The following is a 27,330-nucleotide window of genomic DNA, read 5'->3' as shown; positions in this document are numbered from 1 at the left end:
GAATACATGTTAGAACTTTGTTACTATTCAGTGGAGATAATATGTAACAGAGAAGTGTCTCTTTGTCACATGTATCAACATCTTCAATTGACTGTACATTAGTTTCCACTTTTGGGAACTCTGGTGATGCAGGATCAGTTGCCTTTTTGGACATAAAGGACATCTACACGTTAATACCTCACCATATTGAGTGGATTTTAACAAGGGTTCTTTTTGAGACAATTATTGCATAATTATTGTCTACATTTGTATATTGTTTATGCTATTTTATATTTTTGATGCTGGGACCCATGCATTTAATGTCCTTTAACCTATGATTATTTTAATAAATTGTATTCATTTTTTTCATGGTATTTGCACTGTATTATATGGATATAACAGCGCAGTTTTTATATAGTATTATTGCAGGTCAGTGGTGCTGATGTCTGATCTCCATTGTTTCCTCTTGGCACCAGCCATGCCTGTTATTACATCACACCCCCGCCAGTGATGTCACACACATCCCCTTACTAGCGCTACCATAGACACTAGGGACAGTTTTATAACAAGACTATATCACAAATCTAGCCCTGAGTGATTATAGCCCATTAATGTAACAAACATAAAATATAAAGTGATATAAAAGGTAGAACAATAACACTACAAGATGTTAAACCACATTTATTAGTCTACCAGTACATATAGCATCATCCTCTGTGCTCAGGAGAGGGAGCACGGTCCTATTATAGACACAAATATAATCAGACTTCACCCAGAGCGCCAGGAACACCCACATATAGGACAGTCCTTATCCCTCACATTTGTGGTGTCCTGGTGATGGCGCCACTAACCGAAGAACAATTTGTGTTGGTCTCTTCATTTCTGGAAAACAAACCTATGACATCACAGTGATCATTTATGACATCATGTTTCTCTGGGCACCTGGCATCCTTGTATATCACAGGTTATTGCAGGTGGGGAAGAGGCTTATAGCAGGAACGTGTTTGTCAGGTATTTAGACCCAATGTCACATTACAAGTCACTATGAATTTACCCCAAGTCCCTGGAGCATGGTCCATGATCTCCTGCACTCTTTTATGCTATTTTTGGTGATACAATTCCAAAAGTGACCATACACGCTGCATAGTGACAATGAGTGTATATTATCTTGTGAGAGATTGAAGAGCCCATCTCAACAAATTAGGCATGAGATTTGCTCTTTAGATAAAATATTTTCACTCTCAGACTTTCCCATTTAAATGTGTGTGAATAATAATCCACAAGATCTGACTTTAATGTAATTTCTTTCAATCAGAGCATGTGGCCTCTCACCTGTGTGACTTCTCATGTATAACAAGATGTGATTTCTGTCTAAAACATTTCCCACACACAGAACATGGAAATGGTTTCTCACCTGTGTGACTTCTCTGATGTATAACAAGAGCTGATTTCAGTGTAAACCATTTCCCACACTCAGAGCATGGAAAGTTTCTCACCTGTGTGAGTTCTATGATGTTTAACTAGATCTGGTTTCAGTGTAAAATATTTCTCACATTTACTGCATTAAAATGGTTTCTCACCTGTGTGACTTCTCTGATGTGTAACAAGATTGAATTTATAGGTAAAACATTTCCCACACTCAGAGCATGGAAATGGCTTCTCACCTGTGTGACTTCTCTGATGTCTAACAAGATCTGATTTGTGTGTAAAACATTTCCCACACTCTGAGCATGGAAACGGTTTCTCACCTGTATGACTTCTCAGATGTCTAACAAGGGCTGATTTCAGTGTAAAACATTTTCCACACTCAGAGCATGGAAATGGTTTCTCACCTGTGTGACTTCTCTCATGTATAACAAGATGTGATTTATGTCTAAAACATTTCCCACACTCAGAGCATGGAAATGGCCTCTCACCTGTGTGACTTCTCTGATGTTGAACAAGAGCTGATTTTTGTGTAAAACACTTCCCACACTCAGAGCATGGAAAAGGCCTCTCACCTGTGTGACTTCTCTGATGTGAATAAAGAACTGATTTATATGGAAAACCTTTCCCACACTCAGGACATGAAAATGGCTTCACATGTATATTAGCAGGTTGATGGGTAATACGCATTGTTTTCTTTGTAGAACACGTGGCATCTATATTATTGGGAAAAATATTATCTACTCTGAGAGCTGTAATAGATATACCGATATCTGAGTTATCAGGAGAACATGACACATCAGAAGAATGAGATGATATATCTATACTGTGGAGAACTGGAGAATCCCGTCTGATGTCATCTTTTATTTTAGAATCTGGAGATATAATTAGATGGTCCTGCGATATATTCCATCTGTTACAGCCACCTGTTGGGAATATAATAAATGTACAGTAATATAAATGGTTTAGCGAAATAAGGTTAATATTAAAAAAAACCTCTATGTGATGAATTTAAGACATTTAAAAAGGTACAATTTGTAACTAACATTTCTCAATCTGTGCTCTCTCTCTACAAGTGTGTGTTTGGTACATATTTATTTTTAAAATCTGAAGTGCCATGTGCAAGAGCTTAATTTGCAATGTGAAAGGAGGATGTGAATATGACAGAGCTGAAATATGGTTTAAAATAATAAAACAATTGTTTGCATAATATAAAGGTGAAATAAAATACTGCTGCCTCCAGGACGACAGAAGAGGTGCGAAATATCCATGAGCTATAATGAAAGATAAGCTGTAACTGCAAATGCTTACCACGCCTGTGCAATAGTCCCATTACCACGCCTGTGCAATAGTCCCATTACCACGCCTGGGCAATAGTCCCATTACCACGCCAGGGCAATAGTCCCATTACCACGCCAGGGCAATAGTCCCATTACCACGCCAGGGCAATAGTCCCATTACCATGTCCCATAACCACGCCTGTGCAATAGTCCCATAACCACGCCTGTGCAATAGTCCCATGACCACTCCTGTGCAATAGTCCCATGACCACGCCTGTGCAATAGTCCCATGACCACGCCTGTGCAATAGTCCCATGACCACGCCTGTGCAATAGTCCCATGACCACGCCTGTGCAATAGTCCCATGACCACGCCTGTGTAATAGTCCCATGACCACGCCTGTGTAATAGTCACCCCACAACGCCTGTGTAATCGTCACCCCACCACGCCTGTGTAATAGTCACCTCACCACGTCTGTGTAATCGTCACATTACCACGCCTGTGTAATCGTCACATTACCACGCCTGTGTAATATGTTACCACGCCTGTGTAATAGTCACGTCACCATGCCTGTGTAATAGTCACATCATCACGCCTGTGTAATACGTTACCACGCCTGTGTAACAGTCACATCACCACGCCTGTGTAATAGTCACATCACCACGCCTGTGTAATAGTCACATCACCACGCCTGTGTAATAGTCACATTAAGGCTCTGCATGTTCTCTGCACATTTCTAGCAGAATTAGTTGTCTTTCTGGGTCTGCATGAGACTCACAGGATTATAGAGCTGGGCTCTGGTTTTATTAGTGTCGCAGAAAATGAGAGATATGGTAAGAACTTACCCTTGTTATCTCTCTTTCTTCAAAATCCATAGGGTCCACAGGGTCGACCTTGGGGTATAGGTTGGGAACCAAATCCAGCCACCACGCAGTTAAAGCTTTCAGCTCCCAGGATGCACTGGATCCACTCTCCCTATAACCCCGCCCCCAAGCCAGAGGCACCTCAGTTTGCAAGTAGCCAAAGGCCAGAGGAGGAAAGAAAGAGAGAGAAGTCTGGAACACTGAAGAACCATACTCAGAGAAAGAGATGGGAAAACCAGGGACCAGTAACACAGCTCATGTGAAGCCAGGTACGTCAGGGCGGGTACCCTGTGGAACCTATGGACTTCGAAGAAAGAGAGATAACAAGGGTAAGTTCTTACCATATCTCATTTTCTTCTTCAGGGTCCATAGGGGGTCCACAGGGTTGACCTTGGGGATGTCCCAAAGCAGTCCTTATAAGGGTGGGGATGCTCCTGGAGAATCCATCACCCAAAGGAAGCATCCTGAGAGGCAAAGGAATCCAATGCATAGAACCTTAGAAAGGTTTGGACAGAAGACCACGTGGCCACCTTGCAAGGCAGAACAGCCGAGGCGCCACATCGAGCCGCCCACGAGGGGCCCACAGCCCGAGTAGAATAAGCATCAACAGAAACAGATAGGCCTTCCTATGTGTAGGCCCCTGAGATAGCCATACGAAGCCATCTAGCCAATGTCTGTTTATTGGCCGGCAATCCTTTCCTGTGAAATCCATAGACCACAAATAAGGAGACTGATTTCCTGAAGGAACTTGAATGGACCATGTAGATCCTGAGAGGCTTGACCACAGTCAATGAGGCCACCCCAGCCGATAAGACTGGAGACTGAAATGTCGGTGCAATAAGTTCCTGAATAATATGGAACTTAAAAACCACTTTAGGAAGAAACACAGGGCAAGTGCAACTCATAACCCTGTCTTGGTGAAATATCCAGAAGAGGGAGCCACATGAGAACGCTCCCAATTCTGACACTCTCCTGGCAGATGCAAACGCCATAAGAAAGAGTCTAAGCCATAAACCACGTAAGGGCTATCAAAACTAGTGGTTCAAATGGAGGTCCCAAGAGGGCATGAAGAACCAACAGCAAATCTCCAGGAGCCCCTAGGGGGGATAAAGGGAGGTAGAATCCAGAAAACACCCTGAAGGAGGATCTGGATACCCGAGAGTTGGGCTATTCCACAACCGAACCATACTGAAAATGCAGAGACCCGCACTTTCAGGGAAACCAGGTGGAGGGCTTGACCCAAGCCAGCTGGAAGGAATGCCAGAACTTCTGGAAATCCTAAACACCTAAGGATCGTAGCTACAGGTACAATACCATAAGAATTATGTATGCCACAATCTGTGGTAGATCCCAGCAAAAGCTGGCCTACACGCTCTAAACATCCCGATGACAGAGCCAAAAGAAGACTTAGGACCACAGTAGGGAAGCAATCAAAGACAAACGATCCAGGTCCAGGGAAAGGCAAGGACCCTGAGACAACAGTTCCGGATATTGAGGCAGCAGGAAGTGTCGATGGAGAGACTCCGAAAATCTAAGTACCAGAGATGTCTGGGTCAATCTGGAGCCACCAGCAGGACAGTACCTCCGTCTCGACTGAACTTCCAAAGTACTCGAGGAAGGGAGACTGAAGGAAACAAGAACACAAATTGGAAGGTCCACTTCACTGACAACACATCACCAAAGGTTGCTTCAGTACCTCTAGTTCTGGACCCTAACACCGGCAGTGTGTGATAGAGTCAGGAGGCCATGAGGACCACCTCTGGAAGGCCCCCTCTGCTCACTAGGAGTTGAAACCTCTCTTGGAGAAGAGACCAGTCCCAGGGATGCATGTTGTGATGGCTGGGGAAGTCCCCTTCCCAATGGAGAACTCCCGGAATGAACACTGCAGAGATGACTGGGAGGAGACCCTTGCTCTATGTCAGAATGTATGACATTCCTGTCATTGCTGCCCAACTAAGAGTGTCTCCTAGATGTAAGCCACTGTTGTGACATTGTCGGACTGAACCTTTACAGGTTTACCGTGAAGTGTGTGTTAGGCCAGAGCGAGGGCCCAAGACAGCTTGAAGTTCCAATAAGTTGATTGGCTGGGCAGAATCGACAGACATCCAACTGTCCCGAAAGGAATGCGGGCCAGTCACTGCGCCCCAGAGACTGGCGTCTGTTGTAAGGATTACCCTAGATGAGATGGCTATAGCCACCCAGATAGAGACAGACACACCTCCGGAGAGAGCATCATCGTCTGAACAGTGATCCGATGGAGAAACCAGTTCCATCTGGAGACGATCAGTTTTTTGCAAAGGCCTGGAATGAAACTGAGCATATTCCACCCTTCGGAAGGTAGATACCCTGGATTCCAGAACCCGCATTACAGAGTATAATGACACTTGTCGACTGTGGAGACCTCCGCGCACTCGTAGTTGAAGAGTGGAGATCTTGTCTGACGTCAGAAGGATTCTCCAATTCTGAGAATCCAGCAGGGCTCCCAGATGAATCATACCATGGGAGGGATTCAGGGAGGACTTTTTACCAGTTGATTAACCATTCGTGCTTGTGAAGGAAAGCAATGGTTAACTGGAAATGGCTTTAAAATACCTTGGTGATCCTGCTAAGAGCAGGCCATCCAGATACTGGAGTAGTCGGATACCCTGAACAGGTGGCTGTCACAAAAGCCATAAATCTGGTAAATCCCTGTGGGGCTGTGGACAGTCCAAAGGCAGAGCCCGAAAATTGGAAGTGTTGCTGTGGCACAGCAAACCTTATCTAACACTGATGAGAGGGCTCTATAGGTACCTGTAGGTACGCGTCCTGAATATCCAGCGATACCATAAAAATCCCCAGGTTCCATAGCTTGGATGATGGATTGTAGGGGTTCCCTCCTGAACCTAGGCACCTTTAGGCATTGGTTCAGGGATTTGAGATAGAGGATAGGCCAATGAGGACCATTCGGCCTCTGCACCAGAAAGAAAATAGAATAACCAGTACCTCGCTGAGATAGTGGGGCTGGCATAATTGTCCCTGCTTACCGCAAGGACTGTATAGCTTTCTGGATTTGTAAGGCCTTGTTCAGGTCTGAAGAAGGGCCTGTGTAGCAAAACATGTGGGGAGGCCGCCTGAGCAATGAGAGGGCGTACCCGTGAGAGTCTTCAACTCTTACCCAAGCATCCGTGGTGACTTGACACCAGCATTGGGCGTACTGAAAAAGTCGGTATCTCACTCTGGGATCCCCCAGATGAAAACCTGTCCTGTCAGGCTGAAGGTTTATCCTTAGGTATAGAAGCAGGGCGTCTGGATGTCCAGGTCTGCTCGGTACCGGGTATGGCTGCCCTCGTGGAGGCAGACAGCCTAGGAAAAGACTGGCCTTTAGGCTATCCCTGAGGACAAAAAGACTTAACAGATTTAGTCCGAGGCCTTGTAGTTGGAGTTGTTGAAAGCGGAAATTTGCCGTTAGTGATACTGCCAACGTTGCTACAATCTTGTCAAGGTCAGGACCAAACAAGATCTCCTCAATATAGAGTATCCATTTTTAAGGCCTATCTTGGAGTCCACCTCTGCCTTCCATGAGTGCAGCCATAGGGTATGGCAGCAGATAGTCGCAGCCGAAACCCTGAAGGTTAGGACACTGGCATCCAATGTTGTTACTCCAACATATGAAACTGCATTTTTTATGTGAGCAACAAAAGACATCTGATCCCCAGGAGTTTTTGAGGGAAAAAGCTCTACAAATGCATCAGCCCAGCACTCAATAGCATTAAGCCACCCATGCGATAGCCATGGTTGGACGGGCAACAGCCATTGCAAGCGAGTATATTGATTTCAGGTAAAGTTACTACCTACAGATCCGTAGAATCCGTCCGGGCAGGGATGGGAGGCGTAGTAGCGCTCTTAATCAGACGAGTAACATGAAAATACACCCCAGGAGGTGATTCCTATTACTTGTAATGACCCTCAGGGAATTGGAAACATGAGGCCAAATGCTTTCTGATACCTCTTATCTGGCGATAGCCAGCCTACCGCCATGTGATCCACCCGCTGGTCAGAGAAGGGGATCACAGCCGAAGACACTTAATGCTTAAACTGAGGGTGATTTGATTTAGGTGCAGGATTGACATACTATAACTAGAATGGACTTGACCACCAGCACCAAAGCAGGGATATTAATACTGGATTTAGGCTCCCTATCGTGTAAGAGGGATAGGAGTCCAGCAGTGTACACTGGGAAGTAACCACAGGGCGTTTATTACGCCATTTTGTGTTTCGTAGAAACAACATCCACCCAGGGTGGCTGTTTTGGTAATCCCTGCCAGGGAAATGACAGACTGTTGTGGAACCTGAGGGAATTGCATGTACTGTGAAAAACCCTGGTATGAAGCGACAGTTTGTGTCACAGGGGTAAAGTGCAAGAACTGCTAGATACTCTGAGAGGGAAGGGTAGCATGTTAAGTTAACCCCAAGTGGGTTACAACTATGGGGGCCGCCAGGCGATCTGCAACGGAGGCCAGGGTCTTGAGGAACAAGCTGCCTAAGGGGGTCCTTTAAGGGGCCCGGCACCTGATGGCACCTAATATATAACCCTTTCTGATTCAAATCCTCTGTACTCACAGCGGCAGCACATGACTTGCAGGATAGCAAAAAATGGGTGCAGTATATCGTGCTCCATTTTCTGGTCAAACATATCTAACCAACAATCATCATTGTGGAAATATCAAGCAGCGCTATACTGGTCCTGACTGGTGCTAGGATTAGCTGCAGGGACACATTATCACCGTATGCAACACACAGTTCCATCTAACATATGGCAATGTGCAGCACACAACAGTATGTGACAAACCTCACAAATATTGACAAGTATATATATGTGAGGTCTCAGAACCACCCTAGGTACACCTGTATTAGGGCAGATTGTAAAGAAAAGGGATAGATATATACTGACAGTGGAGAGAATAAGGCACAGACAGTCAGCGCTAGCATAAGTCACATACAATGCAGAAATATACAGTGATCGCGCTAAGCAAAAAAAAATGTGGGTCCCAAGGACCCCTCACTTTAAAAAATTGGGATCCTACTCCACAGTTTCCGAATCCCATCACAAATTATGGCTTTGAGCTCCCCATATGCCATGAGACAACCCCAAATGCCCTACACATACTGTACACTATGGAAAGTCAGTCACCAAACACCCCTTAATCTTCCCCATCCCATTAGTGTCATCATTGGGATCTCCCCCCAGCCCCCATGGCCATGACAGCACCCAAATCAACAAAACTTATGAAATGAGCACAGACTATATGGGGTTAATATATACAGTATGCAGTCGGGAAGCCGGCGGACCTTATACCGACAGCCAGCTTCCCGACTGACATGTCCCGGCAAGTGTTTAATGACAGGCGTCGATATCCCGACGCTTGTCATTAGACCTACGCCGGGAGCCCGATGCCCGGCATCCCGATCGAAGGGACGTTTAAGGGTTAGGTGAAGGGCTCCCGGGGGGGACTTAGGGACTCCCCTGGGAGTTTAGGGTTAGGCTAGGGGGAGGGAGGGAGGGTTAGCGTTAGGCACCCCCGGGGGGGACATAGGTTTAGGCAGCGGTGAAGGGAGGGGTTAGGTTTAGGCACTTAGCGGGGGGATTAGGGTTAGGCACTTGGGGGGGAGGGTTAGGGCTAGGGGGTAGAATAGGTTCATTAATACTTACCTTCTGACGATCAGGATTTCCTCCCGTGTTGAGATGCCGCAGTCGGGATTTGAACCATACTGATTCCATGTATACAGCTGTTTTTACATAAAATTATGCAGAAACTGCAGTTTCTGCATAATTATATGTATCGCTCCTATGTACTAATGGCACAATGCAGGAGATTTCACAGAAATCTCCAGCAAGTGCTAATTAGCACTTCATCATTATTATCAATGAGGACTACGATCTGACCTCTATGTACTAAACTCCAAAGAGCAAAACTTTTTGGAGTTTAGTCCCGGTAGTTTACACTATCTCCACATGGTGTAAACTACTGTAAGCCTATGGGGGCTCCAGATGCAGGAGAGAGATCTTTCAATCTCTCTCCCCTGCAGCCCTCGGTCGGCTCTGGTAGCTGACACTGTGTCCATGCGCAGTGTCAGCTTCCCTCGGGGAAGTCTATCACTTCTGTGAAAGGCTTCTAAAATTTGTCAGGTGTATAACTCGCAGGGACATCGGTTACCGCAACCACTGTCCCTGTGAGTTCCCCTTAGTACATAGCCTGGCACACAGGGATGTGGGGATGCCCTGTGCTGTGTGGCACGCAGGGTTGTGGGGATAGCCCATGTGGCGGTAGAGAGAAAGTTGGGATGCCACACTATATAACACAATGAAAGCTGACCAAGACCAGATAAAGCCTTCGGAGGGCATCGGGCACTTAAGACGGAGGCCTCTCTCTCTTGTGAGTGATTTCCCCCTGGCTGTGCCAGTTGTGTGTGTACCGCCTCCTCCCACACCTCCATGAGGTCCTACCTGAACTCCTGCAGGGGGGGGCAGACTCCGGAGCCTTCTCTTGGGCAGCAGTAAACGTTGGGCATGCTGCTGCTGGCTCTGTAGGGTGGAGAAAAGAGTCGTCCCTGGACAGCAGCACCAGAGCTGGGTTGGAGCGAGGGCCGACAACAGAAACTTTGGGGCACATCACACTAATTTTTCTTGTCCCAATCCCATCCCTCCCCACTTGGTACAAGCTGGTTGGCTTGAGTCTTTTCCTACCTCTGCAATGGGGTCTCTCTAAAGAAATGGATCCTTCCTGGTCAGATGATGGCTTCAGATGGTATGCACTATTTATGTAGACAAACGCATGGGCCAGAAGATACCTGTTTAAGTAGGAATATTACCAATGTCATCATCAGATAACACAGGTTATATGTTTTTATTTTTTTTGTAAATTGGTGTCTTAATGAAGATTATTGTGCCACAGCCTCTTCCCTCCTGTTTTTTCAGCTGTCTCATCCTACCATGTCTCTCCAGCAGCCTCAGATCCCCATCTCTCCATAGCCTCAGATCCCTATCCCCAGTCTCTCCATAGCCACAGATCAACCTATGTCTCAGACTCCCACTCCACGTGTCTAACCAGCAGCTGAACCCCCCCCCACACCTGTCTCTGCAAAAGCCATTGCACCCCCTTGTCCCTGTAGAAGCCTTGGCCCCCCTTAGTCTTTGCAGCAGAAGTGACAGTTCCCCAAATAAATGTTTCCAGCAGCAGGCCAGGACCCTCCCCCCCACCCCCATCTCTCTGCAGGAGCAGCCACAACCTCCCTGTATTTCTCCGTAACCCCACACTTACCTGGGCTGCATCTTCTGCTTACTCCTGCAGACAGCGGCGACAGGCTCCTCACTTGCTGATCTTCTCCCAAGCAATGCGCGGACATCGTGACGTCACTCGCACTGCGGCCAAAAAAACAAGAGATATGGTAAGAACTTACCTTTGTTAACTCTGTTTCTACGAAGTCCATAGGGTCCACAGGGTTGACCTTGGGGTATAGGTTGGGAACCAAATCCGGGCACCACGCAGTTAAAGCTTTTAGCTCCCAGGATGCACTTGGGTCCACTCTCCCTATAACCCCGCCCCCCAGCCAGAGGCACCTCAGATTGTAAGTAGCCAAAGGCCGGAGGAGGAGAGAAAAAGAGAGAGAAAACTGGAACACTCTAGAACCATACTCACAGAAAAGGAGACGGGAAGCCGGTGACCAGTAACACAGCCCATATGAAGCCAGGTGCGTCAGGGCGGGCGCCCTGTGGACCCTATGGACTTCGTAGAAACAGAGATAACAAAGGTAAGTTCTTACCATATCTCTTGTTTTCTACTTCAGGGTCCATAGGGGGTCCACAGGGTTGACCTTGGGGATGTCCCAAAGCAGTTCAACCAAGGGTGGGGACGCTCCTGTGCTGAGAGGAGAATCCGTCGCCAAAAAGGAAGCATCCTGAGAGGCAAAGGAAACCAATGCCTAGTACCTTAAAAAGGTATGGACAGAAGATCACGTGGACACCTAGTAAGGCAAAACAGCCGAGGCGCCACGACGAGCCGCCCACGAGGGTTACACGGCCCGAGAAAAAAACAAGCCTCAACGACAGAAATGCCCACCCATGGGTAGGCCCCTGAGGAAGACATACGAGGCCATCCAGTCAACATTTCATTATAGGCCGGCCATCGTTTCCTGTTAAAACCAGAAACCGCAGACCACCAATAAGGAGTCCGCTTACCATAAGGAACTTGAACGGATCACATAAAGCCAAAGAGGCCGGACCACAGTCCATGAGGCCACAACAGCCGAGAGGACTGGGAACTGAATGGCCATACCATAAGTTCCAGAATAATATGGAACCTAAAAACCACTTTAAGAAGAAACACAGGGCGAGAGCAACTCACACCCTGACATGATGCCCTCCAGAAGAGGGAGCCACATGAGAACGCTCCCCATTCAGACACTCTCCTGGTTGATTTAAACACCCTGAGAGAGAGAGAGAGAGAGCTTAAACAATAGACCATGTAATGGCTATCACAACCAGCGGTTCCATTGACTGTCCCCGGAGGGAACAAAGAACCACTACTAACTCCCCAGGAGTCCCTAGGGAGGACAAGTGGAGACATAATCCAGAAAACACTCCAAAGGATGAACTGGATACCAGAGCGGAGCAATTCCATATCTTAACCATACCGACAGTGTAGAGATCCGCACTGTCAGGAAGGCCAGGCCAAGGGTGAAACCCAAGCCAGCTGGAAGGAATGCCAGAATATCTGGAAATCCTGGACACCGGAGGATCGTATCGACAGGTACGATACCATAAGAATTATGTATGCCACAGTCCGTGGCAGATCCCAGCAAAGTCTGGCCTATCTGCTCTAAACATCTCAATGAAGACAGAGCCAGGGAAGCCCGAGGACCACAGTAGGGGCGCAGTTAAAGACAAGCGATCCAGATCCAGGGAAAAACAAGGACCCTGAGACAACAGGTCCAGATAGTGAAGCAGTAGGAACGGAGCATCGAGAAGGAGACTCCGAAAATCTTAGTACCAGTGATGTCTGGGACGACCTGGAGCCCCCAGAAGGAAAGCCCCTCCGTCTCGAATTAAACTTCCGAAGACCTCGAGGAAGAAGGGAGACCGGAGGACACAGGTACACAAAGTGGAAGGACCACTTCACTGACAAAGAGTCACTGAAGGTAGCTTCAGTACTCCTAGAGCTGGACTGTAACACCGGTAATGTGTGATCGAGTCAGAAGGCCATGGGGATCAATCCCCTCAGGGAGGCCCCCTCTGCTCACCAGGAGTTGAAACCTCTCTTGGAGAAGAGACTAGTCCCCGGGATGCACGCCGTGACGGCTGAGGAAGCCCGCTTCCCAATGGAGAGCTCCGGGAATAAACACCGCAGAGTTGGCCAGGAGAAGACCCTTGGACTATGTCAGAATGGGTGACATTCCTAACATTGCCACCCAACTACCAGTGTTGCCTAGATGGAAGCCACTGTTGTGACACTGTCGGACTGAACCTATTCAGGTTTACCGTGACAAATGGGTTAGGCCAGAGTGAAAGTCCAAGACAGCTTAAAGTATCAACAAGGTAAGTGGCAGGGCAGAAGCGACAGACGTCCAACTGCCCCGAAATGAATGCGGACCAGACACTGTCTTTAGCAAAGAACACCCTGGACGAGATGGCCATAGCCACCCGGACAGAGACCAACTCGCCTCCGTAGAAAGTATCATCGTTCGAACAGCGATCCGATGGAAAAAACTCGATCCATCTGGAGGGGAGTCAATTATGGCAAGGCCTGGAATGGAACTGAGCACATTCCACCCTACCAAAAGGTAGACACTCTGGTAGACCGCGCATCACAAAGAGTAATGACATATGTCGACTGCGTAGATATCCGCACACTCGAAGTTGAAGAGTGGAGATCTTGTCTTACGCCAGAAAAATTCTCAGATTCTGAGAATCCAGCAGTGCTCCCAGATGAAGAAAACCCTGTGAGGGATGCAGGGAGGACTTTTCTGTGACGAGAAGAAGCCCCGGTTATCCTGACCTGGCGGTAAAGTACCTTGGTGATCCTGCTAAAAGTAGGAGACCGTCCAGAGAAAGGAGCATTCGGATACACTGAACAGGTGAACTGTCAGAAAATCCATAAAGCTGGTAAACCCCGGTGGAGTTGAGGACAGCCCCAAAAGGCAGAGCCCGAAACTTACAAGTGTTGCTGTGGCACAGCAAACCTGAACCCATGCTGATGAAAGGGCTCTGTATGTACCCGTAGGTACGTATCACCTGAATACTCGGATATACCATAAAATCCCCAGGTTCCAAACATCGGATGATGGAGCATGGACGATTCCACCTGAGTCAAGGCACCGTTGGAATCTGATTCAGGGATTTGAGACAGAGTATAGGCAAAGGAGGACCAGTCGGTCACCGCCCCAAAAAGAAAGTAGAACAACCAGTCCCTCACTGAGATAGTGAGGTTGGCCGAAATAGCTCTGCTTACCACAAAGACTGTATAGCTTTCTGGGATTGTAAGGCCCTGATCAGTTCTGAAGAAGGGCCCGTGTAACAATGCCTGTGAGGAGGCTGCATGAGCAATGAGAGGCCGTTGAGAATCAGTACCTCACTCTGGAAATTCCCCAGATGTAGACCTGTCCCGTCAGGCTGAGGGTATATCCTCAGGTGTAGAAACAGGGTCGTCCGGAAGTCCAGGACTGCTCGGTACTGGATAAGGTGGCCCCCGTGGAGGCCGACAGCCTAGGAAAAAACAGGCCTTTAGGCTGACCCTGAGGACAAAAAGACTTAACAGAGTTAGTCCGAATGTAGTGGGAGTAGCTAAAGACGGTATCTCCCCATTAGTGATACTGCCAATGATGCAACGATCTTGTCAAGGTCAGGACCAAACAAGAACTTCCCCCTGGAAGGAGTGTGCACCTCTGCTTTCCCATAACGCAGCCATAGGGTACTGCGGCGGATACAGACGCCGCCGAAACCCTGAAAGTTAGAAGACCGGCATCCCATGAGGTAATCCCACATATGACCACTGCATATTTTGTGAGCGGCAAAAAGATATTTGAACCTCAGACGTGTTGGAGGGGAAAAACGTCACAAAAGCATCACCATGCGATGGCCATGGTAGGACGGGCAACAGGCCCTGAAAACGAGTACATTGATTTCAGGCAAAGTTACCACCTACGGATCCGTAAAATTCGTCCAGGCCGGGATGGGAGGCGTATTAATGCCTGTAACCCGATGATTAACATACAAATCCATCCCAGAAGGGGATTTCCATTACTTGTGAGGACCCTCAGGGAATGGGAAACAGGAGGCCTTTGTGACTTCTCGTATCTGGGGACAGCCAGACTCCCGCTATGAGATCCACCCGCTGGGCAGAAAACGGGAGATGTATGATACTGGTGCAGGATCGACATTCTCTATATCCAGAATGAGCCTGGCTACCAGCCCCAAAGCAGGGATAATAATACTTGAGATCGGCTCCCCCCCATGTGAGAGGGAAAGAGCCGAATATACCATCCAGTTCACGGCAGAGCCACTGGTCAGTAACCACAGGGCGTATATCACGCCAATTAGTATTTCGTATAAAACGACATCCACCAGGGTGGCCGTTGTGGTAATCCCTGCAAGGGGAATGACAGACCGATGTGGTATCGGAGGTAATTCATGTACTGTGAAAAACCCCGGCAGGGAGCGATAGTCTGTGACACAGGGGTAAATTGCAAGAAATTGCGAGATACCCCGAGTTCAAAAGGGCAGTATGGTGAAGTAACTCCAAGCGAGTGACGACAATGGGGCCCGCCCGGCGATCCTCAAAGGAGAGGATCCTGAGAAACAACGCCCTTTAAGGGGGTCGTGCAAGGGGCCCGGCACCAGATGGTGCCGCATACGAAAACCTTTCTGAGTTAAAATCCTCCGCACTAATTCCTGCAGGCTATGACTTGCAGGATAGCAATAATGGTTGCAGTATCGTGTGCAATCTCCTGGTCAGATATATCTGACTATCTTGACGGAAATATTAAGCAGCGCCATACCGGTCCTGACTGACGCTAAGATTAGCTGCAGGAACCCATTATCAGCGTACGCAACTCACAGTTCCATCTAAAATATGGCAACGTGCAGCACGCAACAGTATGTGACAAACCTCACAGATATTAACAAATATATATATGTGAGGTCTCAGAACCACCCCAGGTACACCTGTATTAGGGCAGATAAAGAAAAGGGATAGATATACACTGACAGGTGAGAGAAAAAGCAGACAGTCAGCACTAGCATAAGTCACATACAATGCAGAAAAATATATATACATACATAAGCATGACATATAATATACTGCACAATGTCGCTACATTCAACTGCCCAGATTCAGTGTCTGGGAAGGCTATAGCGCTGTGTACACTCACCCAAAATGGCCAGGTACGCAGGGGGACTGGGCTCACTGACATCCTAAGAGTTCTGCAGCACCACAGAGAGAAAATGGCCGCTGGAGACCTCAGAAGAAGCGTGGCCCGCGGAGGAAGCAGCTCAGCGACGCCAGACTGTATTATTGAAAGGCGCGCTGAGCTGAGGGGAGGAGCCGCTAGACAGGGAAGGCTTCCTCCCCTGGCTAGCAATTAACCCCCCGGGATGCCGGCTCCCGCTGCCGCTATAATCCCTGGTGGGCTGTGGACACGCGGGGTATGCCTCCATGGAGGGGGAGCCCGCCGCCACCGCTAGCGCCTCCGGTCTGTCCCCAGAGACCGGAGGCATAAGGCTGCATGTACACGCGGGTCACCGCAAGCGGTGACCACGCGACTTACCTGTCCCCGTCGATCCGGCAGCAGCCCAGGGATTCCTCCAGAGCCCGGCTAGTACAGACTCTGGGGTCCCGCTGCGATCCCCAGATCTGTACTGGCGTCGCAGCGCCGGCGGGGTGTAGGAGCGGCAGCTCAGACGTCCATTGGACAGTCTGATGCTGCCGCTCTGAAGAGTAGTAAAAAAAAAAAATAATAAAATAAAACTCTGCTAAGCAGCCCCCCTGCAGTAACGGTGACCCGACTCCGGCCGGGCACCAACTTAAACTGAGGTGCCTCTGGCTGGGGGGCGGGGTTATAGGGAGAGTGGACCCAAGTGCATCCTGGGAGCTAAAAGCTTTAACTGCGTGGTGCCCGGATTTGGTTCCCAACCTATACCCCAAGGTCAACCCTGTGGACCCCCTATGGACCCTGAAGTAGAAAACAACAACTTTATTGAGCCGGCCGGGAGAGATACCAGTGACAATGAAGCAGCGTCGCGGATCCCACACAGACTGGCTGGCACTGTCGCTGGTCGGGGGGCCTCCTGAGAGAGGGGGACCTGAACACTGCTCGGCCAGACCCCGCCCCACAAGCCAGGACGGGAGTTTCAGCCAATCAGAGGTGACCAAGACCATGCTGTTGGCTGCCAACCACGTGTAGCAAGAGCAGCAAAGGCAGCCCAGCACTAAGTTTGGTAGGGTATATGTTAGTGACACGGACAACGCGTCGGACGGGACCCGCTCCTTTTTTAAATCTGAGTCCCTTTCTGCCTGTAGCGCATAAAAACGAGCTATAGCGCGTATTTTGCGAACACTGATATATATACATAAACATTACATATAATATACTACAAATGTCGCTACATTCAACTGCCCAGATTCAGTGTCTAGGAATGCTATAGCGCTGTGTACACGCACCCAAAAGGCCAGGTACGCAGGGGACTGGGCTCACTGTTATCCTAGGAGTTCTGCTGCTGCACCACAGAGAAAATGCCCACCTGGAGACCTCAGAGGAAGCGCGGCCTGCGGAGGAATGCAGCTCAGGGACGCCAGACCTTACGATGGAAAGGCGCCCTGAGCTGAGGGGAGGAGCCGCTAGACAGGGAAGACTGCCTCCTCTGGCTAGCAATTAACCCCCGGGACGCCGGTTCCTGCTGCCAGCATAACTCCCTGGTGGTCTAGCGGTCACACGGGGTATGCCTCCACAGAGGGGGGAGCCAGCTGCCGCTATCGCCTCCAGTCGGTCCCCAGAGACCGGAGGCAGCATCTTACCTGATCCCCGCTGCTCAGGCAGCAGTCGTGGGAGTCTCCAGAGCCCGGCTAGTAGAGACTCTGGGGTCCGCCGCAATCCCCAGATCTGTACTGGCATCGCGGCGCCAGCGAGGTGTAGCAGCAGCAGCTTGGAAGTCCAATGGACAGTCTGATGCTGCCGCTCTGAAGACTAGTAAAAAATAAATAAAATAAATTAAAAATCTTTTAATTAAAATAAGCTTAGGCTGCTAAGTAGCCCCTCTGCGCTAAGGGTGACCCGACTCCGACCGGGCACCAACTAAAATTGAGGTGCCTCTGCCTTGGGGGCGGGCTTATAGGGAGAGTAGACCCAGAGCATCATGGGAGCTGAAAGCTTTAACTGCATGGTGCCCGGATTTGGCTCCCAACCTATACCCCAAGGTTAACGCTGTGGACCCCCTATGGACCCTGAAGAAGAAATATATTTAAGTGACTGTTAAAATGAGACATATTTTATTGATATTATGTTGATATTTCCATGTTGCATTATATTGTGTTATTGTAGGTAAAGGTTTTACATCCTCTGTAAATAAATGCGCTAATAACTTATTACATATAATATCTTTTGCTAATGAAAGTCCCTTTTTATTAGGGCACACCCAGGGATCCACATAAACTCCTAGAGTCTGGCTAAAGAGGTCGTCACCTATAGCAACTGCCTTTCCCATAGATATTTATATTCTCACAGTTACTTGGATGTCTCCAGGTCTTATACTCAAGATAGTAGGAGCTTATGATGGAAACCAGGTGGCAGCAGAGCGTAAGCTGGAGTGGGAAACAGGGTGCAATGAAACCGGAGCCAGATGACTGGTGCTGAGAACCAGGAGGCAATAGCTGAGACCAGGGTCAGCAATCAGGAGAAGAATGAAACCGGTACTGAGCTGGAAGGTCAAGAAATCAGGACAGGAAGCAGGGACAGGGTGCAGGAAGGTCCGGATGTTTAGGAACAAGCAGGAGGCACAAAAAGGCAGGAACAGGTGCAAGGGGAGTCAGGATTCCAGTAACAGGCAGGAGGTATCAGGGAGCAGGTCAGCACCAAGGGCAGACAGGATGCTATAATAGAGAGGCTATGTCCTCACTGCCTCTTACATAAACAGACACCCAATCAGCATGCCCGCTGGGACAAGCCCTCTAATCTGCATAAATACCCTGTAAGGGAAAACAGCCAGGCAACAGCCGGGACCAGAAGGCAGTGTGGCTGACATGATGATATCATGCAGCGTCCTGGTAGCCTAGCAACAGCCGGAACGAGGCAGGGCTGTGTGAGCCGTTGCAGAGGTTATACGAGTTCGGAGGATATATGATGAATATACAGTACTATGCTAGTTTTAGGCAGGTGTGGAAAAAATGCTGCAAAGTACGAATGATTTCACAAATATAAGTATTAGTTTATTTTTATCAATTAACAAAATGCAAAGTGAATGAACAGAAATCTAATGAATATTTGGTCTGACCACCCTTTGTCTTCAAACTGCATCAATTCTTCTAGGTACACTTGCACAAAGTATTTGAAGGAACTCGGCAGGGAGGTTCCAAACATCTTGGAGACCAAACCACAGATCTTCTGTGGATGTAGCTTGCTCAGATCCTTCTGTCTCCTCATGTAATCCCAGACAGACTCAATGATTGTGAGATCAGGGCTCTGTGGGGCCATATCATCACTTCCAGGACTCCCTGTTCTTCTTTACGCTGAAGATAGTTCTTAATGACATTGGCTGTATGTTTGGGGCCATTGTCCTGCTGCAGAATATATTTGGAGCCAATCAGACGCCTCCCTGATGGCATTGCATGATGGATAAGTACTTGCCTGTATTTCTCAGAGATGATCATTATCACCTGTTTGGTATTATTGGTTAATCATACACCAGACTATAATCATACAAAATCCATGATTTTGTGCAAGTGTACCTAGAAGAACTGATGCCGTTTTGAAGGCAAAGGGTGGTCACACTAAATATTGATTTGATTTAGATTACTGTTCATTCACTTTGCACTTTATTAATTAATAAAAATAAAGTAATAACATTTCTATTTCTAAAAGTTTTCTTACTTTGCTGCATTTTTTTTCCACACCTGCCTAAAACTTTTGCACAGTATTGTATATGGAGTTTCTCCCAAAACTACACACACACACGTTCTCACTAGGACACCCTGTAAAATACAAATAACAAAGCACAAACAGCTATTACCAACAGTGACCAAGGATCTAGGCATTCAGATGCATCATTTGAAGTTTCCAATCAGATCTTGTGAATGGTGATTGCCATGTTTTTGGACCTGTTTTATTAACTGTATTATAATTTCTCTATGACGTGCATCATTATAATCCTGTATTTCAAATACACACACACACACACATGATGTGAGGGGGAGAGCAGGAGTATAATAGAGGCTGAAGGCTCCTGATGTATGAGATAAACCAGAGAGTGTGGGGAGGAGACTGGTCAGATCTCTGGGCTGGTAACACACAGTGACATGATGTGAGGGGGAGAGCAGGAGTATAATAGAGGCTGAAGGCTCCTGATGTATGAGATAAACCAGAGAGTGTGGGGAGGAGACTGGTCAGATCTCTGGGCTGGTAACACACAGTGACATGATGTGAGGGGGAGAGCAGGAGTATAATAGAGGCTGAAGGCTCCTGATGTATGAGATAAACCAGAGAGTGTGGGGAGGAGACTGGTCAGATCTCTGGGCTGGTAACACACAGTGACATGATGTGAGGGGGAGAGCAGGAGTATAATAGGGGCTGATGTATCCTGATGTATGAGATACACCAGAGAGTGTGGGGAGGAGACTGGTCAGATCTCCGGGCTGGTAACAGACAGTGACGTGATGTGAGGGGGAGAGCAGGAGTATAATAGGGTGTGATGGCTCCTGATGTATGAGATACACCAGAGAGTGTGGGGAGGAGACTGGTCAGATCTCTGGGCTGGTAACACACAGTGACATGATGTGAGGGGGAGAGCAGGAGTATAATAGGGGCTGATGGCTCCTGATGTATGAGATACACCAGAGAGTGTGGGGAGGAGACTGGTCAGATCTCTGGGCTGGTAACACACAGTGACATGATGTGAGGGGGAGAGCAGGAGTATAATAGGGGCTGATGGCTCCTGATGTATGAGATACACCAGAGAGTGTGGGGAGGAGACTGGTCAGATCTCTGGGCTGGTAACACACAGTGACATGATGTGAGGGGGAGAGCAGGAGTAATAGGGACTGATGGCTCCTGACTCCCCCACTGAGCAGATACATTTTCCTCATTAGTTTGTACTGACAGAGGAGGGTGTAGGATTAGAGATTGCTGTAGTGACTGAACAAGGAAAATACGCAACTTTTTCAGTAGTAAGTGAATATAACTTACCTGTGCTGATATCTGTAAGGATTTCCTCCTCCTTATACTGCTGATCACCCCTCACATATGTCTCTTCTTCTCCCTCTATATCTTCTGTTTTATTATCAGTCACATACGTCTCTTCTTCTCCACCTGTATTTTCTGCTTTCAAAGCAGTCACATACATGTCTTCTTCTTCTTCTATATCTTCTGCCTTATTAAGAGTCACATACGTCTCTTCTTCTCCCTCTATATCTTCTACCTTATTATCAGTCACATATGTCTCTTCTTCTCCCTCTATATCTTCTACCTTATTATCAGTCACATACGTCTCTTCCTCCCCCTCTATATCTTCTGCCTTCATATCAGTCACATACGTCTCTTCTTCTATATCTTCTGCCTTCATATCAGTCACATACGTCTCATATTCTCCCTCTGTATCTTCTGCCTTCATATCAGTTACATATGTCTCATATTCTCCCTCTGTATCTTCTATCATAATATTAGTCAGCGCCGCGCACTAAACAGAAATAGTTTTTTAATGTTAGATTTCATTATTAGACATTAAACAGTAGGATATGAGTGTATAACACACACAGATTTAGACCCTAAATGTCACCCACCTGATGCTCCTGTGGGATCTTGTGATTCTCCTCTGTGTTACTGTATACTATCCCATTCCCAGCAGTCATCTCTCCAGTCAGCAGCTTGTTGGTGAGTTCCAGTATCTTCTGGTCATTGTGTCTCTCATGTATCAGTGAGTGAGGTGGAGGCACAGTGATGGAGCTCTGGGTCCTGCTCAGTCCTCCTGATAAACGGGGATGGCTGCTGAGTGTCTCACCGTCACCGGATGTCTTCTTCACTACTGTGTAATCCTGTGTATTGGAGGAGGACATCAATGAGAAGGTAAATTAAACCTAAATGGGACTGTTTATTCAAGTGATCACTTTGCATAATATACAAGAAGACAATTTTACAAATACATGTCTTGCAACAATCTCCTATATACAGGAAAATGTACAGTATATAATATCTCCTGCTGCTACAACATCTTTGTGTCAATGACAGAAAGAAAATAACATAATATGTGAAATGTAATAACTCCCAACTACAGTCAGGACTGATACTAAGAACAGCTGCTCTGAGCGATCAGGTCAGAGTGATGTCACAGTGACCCTCCCAGATCTCGTCACCTCCCAAATCACATACCTGTATCATTAATATAGATGTAAGTGATGTCACTGTCACACCCCCAGATGTCCTCACCTCCCCAGTCATGTCCCTGTATTATTATAGATATAAGTGATGTCACTGTGACACTCCCAGATCCCCTCACCTCCTCAGTCATGTCCCTGTATTATTATAGATATAAGTGATGTCACTGTGACACTCCCACATCCCCTCACCTCCCCAGTCATGTCCCTGTATTATTACTATAGATATAAGTGATGTCACTGTCACACTCCCAGATCCCCTCACCTCCCCAGTCATCTCCCTGTATTATTACTATAGATATAAGTGATGTCACTGTGACTCCCAGATCCCCTCACCTCCCCAGTCATGTCCCTGTATTATTACTATAGATATAAGTGACGTCACTGTATAACTCCCAGATCCCCTCACCTCCCCAGTCATGTCCCTGTATTATTACTATAGATATAAGTGATGTCACTGTGACACTCCCAGATCCCCTCGCCTCCCCAGTCATGTCCCTGTATTATTACTATAGATATAAGTGATGTCACTGTGACACTCCCAGATCCCCTCACCTCCCCAGTCATGTCCCTGTATTATTACTATAGATATAAGTGATGTCACTGTATAACTCCCAGATCCCCTCACCTCCCCAGTCATGTCCCTGTATTATTACTATAGCCTCTCACCTCCCCAGTTAGTACGTAGATGATCTCCAGGGTCAGATGTAAGATCCTCTCAGTCCTGTGACTCTCGTCCTTTTCCATCCTCAGTGAATCAGTGAGAATACAGAACGTGTGATGTGTAATAAAGACTCTGGTTCCTCACAGCAGGACTGTCTAGGGATAAATAGAATAAAATACACATCACAGAGAACACATGTAACACAGTCAGACATGTAACACTGAGTGACCAGTAAGTCTCCCCTATCCCCTCAGCCATAGAGCCCTGGTCAGTGTCTGTCAGAGGTCCATGTGACCCAGCCCCATAAGACTTCTCAGAGGCCGTTACACAACACTGTACTGCATAAGGTAACATCAATGCTCCTCTCCTGGCCGGAGGTCTTATTCCTCCCAGACACAAAATCAGATGCTCTTTGCACCACTGGAAATAAGCTACATTGGTGTTAGGACACAGGACCTCATTCAGTGGCGGTCGTTAGATGCAAGCGGTCGCCCTGAATTAGGGCGGCCGGTTGTATCCTGAACGACCACCTCCTTGTCGATCGCTAAGCTGTGGGTTAACACCCACAGCTCTAGCGACCGACATGGGTGATGGTCGCGATGGTCAAGACCATCGTGACCATCGGGGCTTACGACCAGACCCTAAGGTTGGGTCTGGGCACTCGTAAGCCCCAGAGAGCTTCCTGCTCTGATCGAGCAGGGAGCTCCCCACTGACATCACGCCTCCGTTTGGGCAGGCATGCCCCCTGCCCGCCCACCAAATGGGGCGAGCTGTCAATCACCATCGACTGCTCGCCCCATCTGGTGCGAGACCCTTGGCGACGGCGCGCCCATCGCTAGCCGGCTTCGTCGTGCGCATGCCCAGTGGGGCAACATCGAGTCGGTTGCGAGCGCTTATCGCTCGCGACCGACTCTGAAAGACCCTCACTGTCCTTTATTTTGAATCTGGCCTGCAGCACCTCTGTGCCACCAGAGGTGCTGCTGATGTATTCTGACATTGGCCCTCATTCAGAGCCGTACGCTCTGAGCAGAGCGCACGCTCTGAATGAGGGCCGGGCTCCATTTTCATGGAGCGTCCTCCTGGACGCTCGTATAGCTGTGGGTCACCACCCACAGGCTATACGAGCGTGCATTGTGATGGTCGCGATGGTCGAGACCATCGCGACCATCGAATTTGCGAGCCGGAGCCTGCGGTTGAGGTTTTCAACCGCAAGCTCCGGAGTGATTTTGGCTCTATCAGAGCCAAAATCACTCCCACTGACATCACTAGTGATGTCAGTGGGCCGGCTTCTGACGGGAGGCGTTCCCGTGGGAACGCCCCCGTCAGGGAGGCACGCCCACCAAAGGGGGCGTGCTGTCAATCAACATTGACAGCACGCCCCCTTTGATCGGACACAACGAGCGAAGGACTTTCCTTCGCTCGTCGCGTCTGGCGCATGCGCTCGACGGAGCTCCCTCCGTCGTGCGCATGCTCAGTCCATAACATCGACCCACTTGCGAGCGGACAGCCGCTCGCGAGTGGGTCTGAATCAGGCCCATTGTCTCCTCACATGCAGGAATTAATATCACTCCCCTGTTTAACCACCTGCACCTGTCTCAGATACTATTTATTGCTGCCCCTCACTATGCACCCTGCTGGTTATTGACTGTTTTAAATGGATTGTATTACACGGCCTGAACCTGATCTCCTCTACTGGACTTCTGCAAAATGCAGCTCTACTGCTGTCTGTGAGTCTGTCTCATCTACTCTGCAGCTTTTTGCCTTTGCTTGTATATAGCTTGTATATCCCCAGCCCATAATATGTGCAGCTAAAGCCAGCTGGGCCTCTGCAAGCTGTCCCTCCTATTACTGCATGTGACTCTGACTCACCCACTCTGCAGTATATGGTTCTTGTTTGTACCCAGTCTGTATATCCCCAGCCTATAATATGTGCAGCTAAAGCCAGCTGGGCCTCTGCAAGCTGTCCCTCCTATTGCTGCATGTGACTCTGACTCACCCACTCTGCAGTATATGGTTCTTGTTTGTATCCAGCTTTGCAGACCCTCAAGTTTCTGTTACCACCAGTTCCCGTCCGGTTCATGTATCACTCCTGGCTTCTCTGCATTGCCTGCACTATGTTTTTGTTTCAATAAACAATTTATATGTCACTATGCTCCTGACTCCACAGCTGTCATTACAGGTATCCAGTTACATAACAATGGGACAGAAACGAGGGCTTTCCAGATAATTTAGTTTCTGTTTTCTTGTCACCCTAGAAACAGACAATGTCAGACCCCATAATTACATAAAATATAATTACACAAATGACACTATTCACTCTATTTCCTAGAGACACACATATTACATACATAGAAATAACATCCATACATAATCAGAATGGGGGATTGCTTAGGTTTTGTCACAAGCTCTGGGAATGATTCCTGAAATGCCCCATAACTCTCTCCTGGGATATGCTCAATAAGTTATTATTCCTAGCACATATAACACATTATTCCATTATAAAGACTCCCGGTGGCTGAGCATTACTGTTATCTGCTCCTTATTGTGCCTGTATATGCCACTGACAAACTGCTGTCCTAAGCAAAATACATAAATTTAGGAGCCTGGGAATCTTTTCCAAACCAGCTGTGGGGAACACAGATGGGACCTGGATAGCTCAGAGCAGCTGTGAGGAACACAGACAGGACCTGGATCGCTCAGAGCAGCTGTGAGGAACACAGACGGGACCTGGATCATTCAGAGCAGCTGTGAGGAACACAGATGGGACCTGGATCATTCAGAGCAGCTGTGGGGAACACAGATGGGACCTGGATCATTCAGAGCAGCTGTGGGGAACACAGATGGGACCTGGATAGCTCGGAGCAGCTGTGAGGAACACAGACAGGACCTGGATCGCTCAAAGCAGCTGTGAGGAACACAGACGGGACCTGGATCGCTCAGAGCAGCTGTGAGGAACACAGACAGGACCTGGATCGCTCAAAGCAGCTGTGAGGAACACAGAAGGGACCTGGATCACTCAGAGCAGCTGTGAGGAACACAGACAGGACCAATGGGAATATAAAGAGGAGAGAAGGAACCCCGAAAACAGAGAGAGAAGATACTGGAGAGAAGATAAGTACTGGAAGGAAAATGTGCTACCACCAAAAAGATGAACACAAAGAAATAGTAAGCAATCTTTCCTATCAAGTCCTCAATAAGGCTGACATTCATCTCCTCAGTCAGGGATTACCCTTTTCTCTTACATATACAATGGGACATAGCCAATAGGACTTGCCCAATGGGAAGGCCATTTACAGCTGTTTGCAAGAAAACCATTATTACACCAATTTTACTCTAATAGAGAACACAGCACAAATCTAACAGCAAGGACCCTAGCAATGACCAGGCGTGCTCCACAGGAGAATTAGTGCTGGAAACAGGGACCTAGGCCCTCATTCAGAGTCGATCGCTAGATACAAGTGGTCGCTCTGAATGAGGGCGGCCACTTGTGTTGTTAAATGCGGCCTCCTGGTCGCTAGCTAAGCTGTGGGTTAACACCCACAGCTCTAGCGAGCGACCAGGTTGATGGTCGCGATGGTCAAGACCAACGCGACCATTGGGGCTTGCGACGAGGCCCTAAGGTTGGGTCTCGGCAACTGCAAGCCCCAGGGAGCTTCCTGCTCTACTCTAGCCCCAGGGCGCCGGACCTAGAGTAAAGGCCCTTTTGCGAGCGCCGAAGGCATAATAAATATAATACCACATATCAGTGTGTGCTGGGAGCTGTTATTCCCCCTCATATATCACTGTACAGTCCCCTCTCCCCTATATAATAATACCACATATCAGTGTGTGCTGGCAGCTGTGTTATTCCCCCTCATATATCACTGTACAGTCCCCTCTCCCCTATATAATAATACCACATATCAGTGTGTGCTGGCAGCTGTGTTATTCCCCCTCATATATCACTGTACAGTCCCCTCTCCCCCATTATAATAATAATACCACATATCAGTGTGTGCTTGGAGCTGTGTTATTCCCCCTCATATATGGTGGAGAAGGGACTGTACAGTGATATATGAGAGGGAATAACACAGCTTCCAGCACACCCTGATATGTGGTATTATTATTATATGGTGGAGAAGGGACTGTACAGTGATATAATATTAATACCATATATCAGTGTGTGCTGGGAGCTGTGTTATTCCCCCTCATATATCTCTATACGGACCCTTCTCCACCATATAATAATAATACCACATATCAGTGTGTGCTGGGAGCTGTGTTATTCCCCCTCATATATCACTGTACAGTCCCCTCCCCCCTATATAATAATAATACCACATATCAGTGTGTGCTGGGAGCTGTGTTATTCCCCCTCATATATCACTGTACAGTCCCCTACCCCTATATAATAATAATATAATATATACAGGACACGTTACCTTGCTCCGGCTGTCAGGAATGTCTATGACAAAATGGCAGCTAAAGCCCCTGTGGCCCCGCCCCCTCTTCTCTGTGACTGGGAGACTATA

General features: G+C 47.9%; 2 protein-coding genes across 4 annotated transcripts in view; one reads left to right on the top strand and one right to left on the bottom strand.

Annotated features, from left to right (window-relative positions):
- Nucleotides 1–27,330, top strand: part of LOC148480726 (uncharacterized) — a 280,051-nt gene that overhangs the window by 226,962 nt on the left and 25,759 nt on the right.
- On the bottom strand, nt 648–27,321 carry LOC148480728 (uncharacterized). Of its 3 annotated transcripts, XR_015871948.1 has the most exons (7): nt 27,241–27,321; nt 24,816–25,070; nt 22,825–22,974; nt 21,565–21,816; nt 20,972–21,461; nt 1,476–2,330; nt 648–1,393 (listed from the first exon to the last, which is right to left on the bottom strand). XR_015871948.1 is itself a non-coding variant. In XM_088453951.1 (6 exons), exons 3-6 carry the CDS (start codon nt 22,900–22,902, stop codon nt 1,543–1,545), a joined length of 1,608 nt encoding a protein of 535 aa, XP_088310077.1. In that variant the 5' UTR covers nt 22,903–22,974; nt 24,816–25,070; nt 27,241–27,321; the 3' UTR covers nt 648–1,542. The 3 variants fall into 3 exon arrangements, 2 of the variants coding, with proteins under 2 accessions (XP_088310077.1, XP_088310078.1); XM_088453951.1 differs by having other exon boundaries at nt 648–2,330; XM_088453952.1 differs by lacking the exon at nt 24,816–25,070 and having other exon boundaries at nt 648–2,330; nt 27,241–27,281.

This window comes from Taudactylus pleione, unplaced genomic scaffold (assembly GCF_031769625.1).
Source record: "Taudactylus pleione unplaced genomic scaffold, aTauple2 ptg000603l, whole genome shotgun sequence".
NCBI classification, from domain to species: Eukaryota; Metazoa; Chordata; class Amphibia; order Anura; family Myobatrachidae; genus Taudactylus; species Taudactylus pleione.
The sequence above is the reverse complement of the archived record's forward strand: the minus strand, read 5'-3'. Positions and strand labels throughout refer to the sequence as shown.

Excerpts from the sequence above, each read along its gene's own strand:
- LOC148480728 (XM_088453951.1), bottom strand. The coding sequence starts at position 22,902 with ATGGAAAAGGACGAGAGTCACAGGACTGAGAGGATCTTACATCTGACC. Across the intron at positions 21,817-22,824 it reads TCTACGTACTAACTGGGGAG|GATTACACAGTAGTGAAGAA; the intron begins GTGAGAGGCTAT and ends TCCAATACACAG. Across the intron at positions 2,331-20,971 it reads CCTTACAGATATCAGCACAG|GTGGCTGTAACAGATGGAAT; the intron begins GTAAGTTATATT and ends TATTCCCAACAG.